General features: G+C 40.6%; 1 protein-coding gene across 1 annotated transcript; it reads left to right on the top strand.

The window, feature by feature from the left end:
- The first annotated feature begins 375 nt into the window (after positions 1–375).
- LOC131598256 (protein MAIN-LIKE 2-like) lies at positions 376–1,472 on the top strand. Its single transcript, XM_058870873.1, has 3 exons — positions 376–460; positions 539–1,254; positions 1,349–1,472. The coding sequence occupies exons 1-3, from the start codon at positions 395–397 to the stop codon at positions 1,470–1,472; spliced, it is 906 nt and encodes a 301-aa protein (XP_058726856.1). The 5' UTR covers positions 376–394.
- The last annotated feature ends 206 nt before the right edge of the window (positions 1,473–1,678 follow it).

The raw sequence follows: 1,678 nt of genomic DNA on the forward strand, positions 1-1,678 counted from the left end.
CCAAAACCCTAATCTGATCCGCCAGCATGTGATCTACCTGCATCGGAATACTGTATGCATGCATGCCTAGACAATTCAGCACCGAACACGGGATGCAGGCCTAGTCTATTCTGCCAGAAACAATTAATGCATGCATGCCTAGACAAAGTCAGCACAAAACACGGGAATGCATGGTCATTTCAACACAGAATGCATGTGAACCCATCTTTATCACTTTGATATCTGTATCACATGCATGCTCACCACTTGGCCCTCATGCACTTAACATCAACAACCACCAACCCTCTATAAATACTCTCATATACTTGCTTTCTTTTCACCAACATATATTCTTCTTCTTCAAAAAACCACTTTGCATTTTCAATTCCGCAGAAAACTTAAAGAGTTCTTGAAAATGGCTCAACAACTTCTTACCATGGGTGAAACACACAGAGGAACTAGAGCGAATTTGGCGACCTTTGTAAGTTTATACTTATTTATTTCTAAACATCTATGCGTATATGATATCCAGTTTAATCGATTTATTTGTGGTTCTTAGGCTGTTGACCGATTCCGTACACGTTCTCACGCTTACGTTGAACCCGACGAGAGGATTATTCCGAATCTCCAAGCATGTGGCTTCGGACATATCATAAAAGTTAACAACAACACCATAGACAGAAAATTCATCCTTGCCTTACAAGAGCGATGGAGGCCTGAAACCCACACGTTTCATCTTCCAATAGGTGAGTGTACTATTACTCTAGAGGATGTTTATATGTTACTTGGTCTGCCCATTGATGGCAAGGCTGTTAATGGATCTGTTCAACATGCTAATTCAATGTGTGAGAGAGTGTTGGGAAGAGATCTAGTTGTGCCTACTCAAGGTTCAAGAGGCCAGGGTATCAGTCTGGTCTCCCTTAGAGATTACTATGATGAACTCGTCTTGATGGACAACTTTACTGAGGAGCATGTTTGGTTAATGACTAAGGTTTATATAATGTTGATGTTTGGTAAACTTTTATTCCCGGAGTCGACAGGTAACACTGTCAACTTTTTCTATTTAAGTAAATTTGACAGTATTAGCAAGATTAGGAAATATAGTTGGGGGTCCGCCGTTTTGGCGATGTTATACCAGTCTCTTTGTAAGAACGCGGTTGCCGAGAAGTGCACCTTCTATGGATGTGCGTTCCTCCTACAAGTATGGGGTTGGTGGAGAATGCCGACGCTGTCCCCGGTAGGCAGGAACAACTACACGTTCCCTTATGCAACAAGGTACGTCTTTTTCTCTTTTTCAACGCTATTCCTTGAATGCTAACTATCTTTTTCATAAAAATCTGAAATAACATTTTTGCTCTTTATTTTTTAGGTTCTGTGGTCCTAAATTGGATTACAGTAAGAATCCGAGGGGGAGTGTTGTTTTATATCGGGACCTAATTGATCACCTCCGAGCTGAAGATGTATTATCCCTAAACTTTTATATGATCATATAGATGTATTACAATTCATCATGCTTTTTAATAATATGTTATTTTTTCTCCCACGCAGTTTAATTGGAGACCATACTTGTTGCTAGACCATGAGCCAAACGAGAGTGACCGGGAAGTTTGGACTGCAGTAGTACCGATAATAAGGTTCAACATCATTGAGATGCACCAATCTGACCGTGTGAGACTGCAGTTTGGCATGCATCAACTGA

The sequence above is a fragment of the Vicia villosa genome, linkage group LG4 (assembly GCF_029867415.1).
Source record: "Vicia villosa cultivar HV-30 ecotype Madison, WI linkage group LG4, Vvil1.0, whole genome shotgun sequence".
Classification (NCBI taxonomy): Eukaryota; Viridiplantae; Streptophyta; class Magnoliopsida; order Fabales; family Fabaceae; genus Vicia; species Vicia villosa.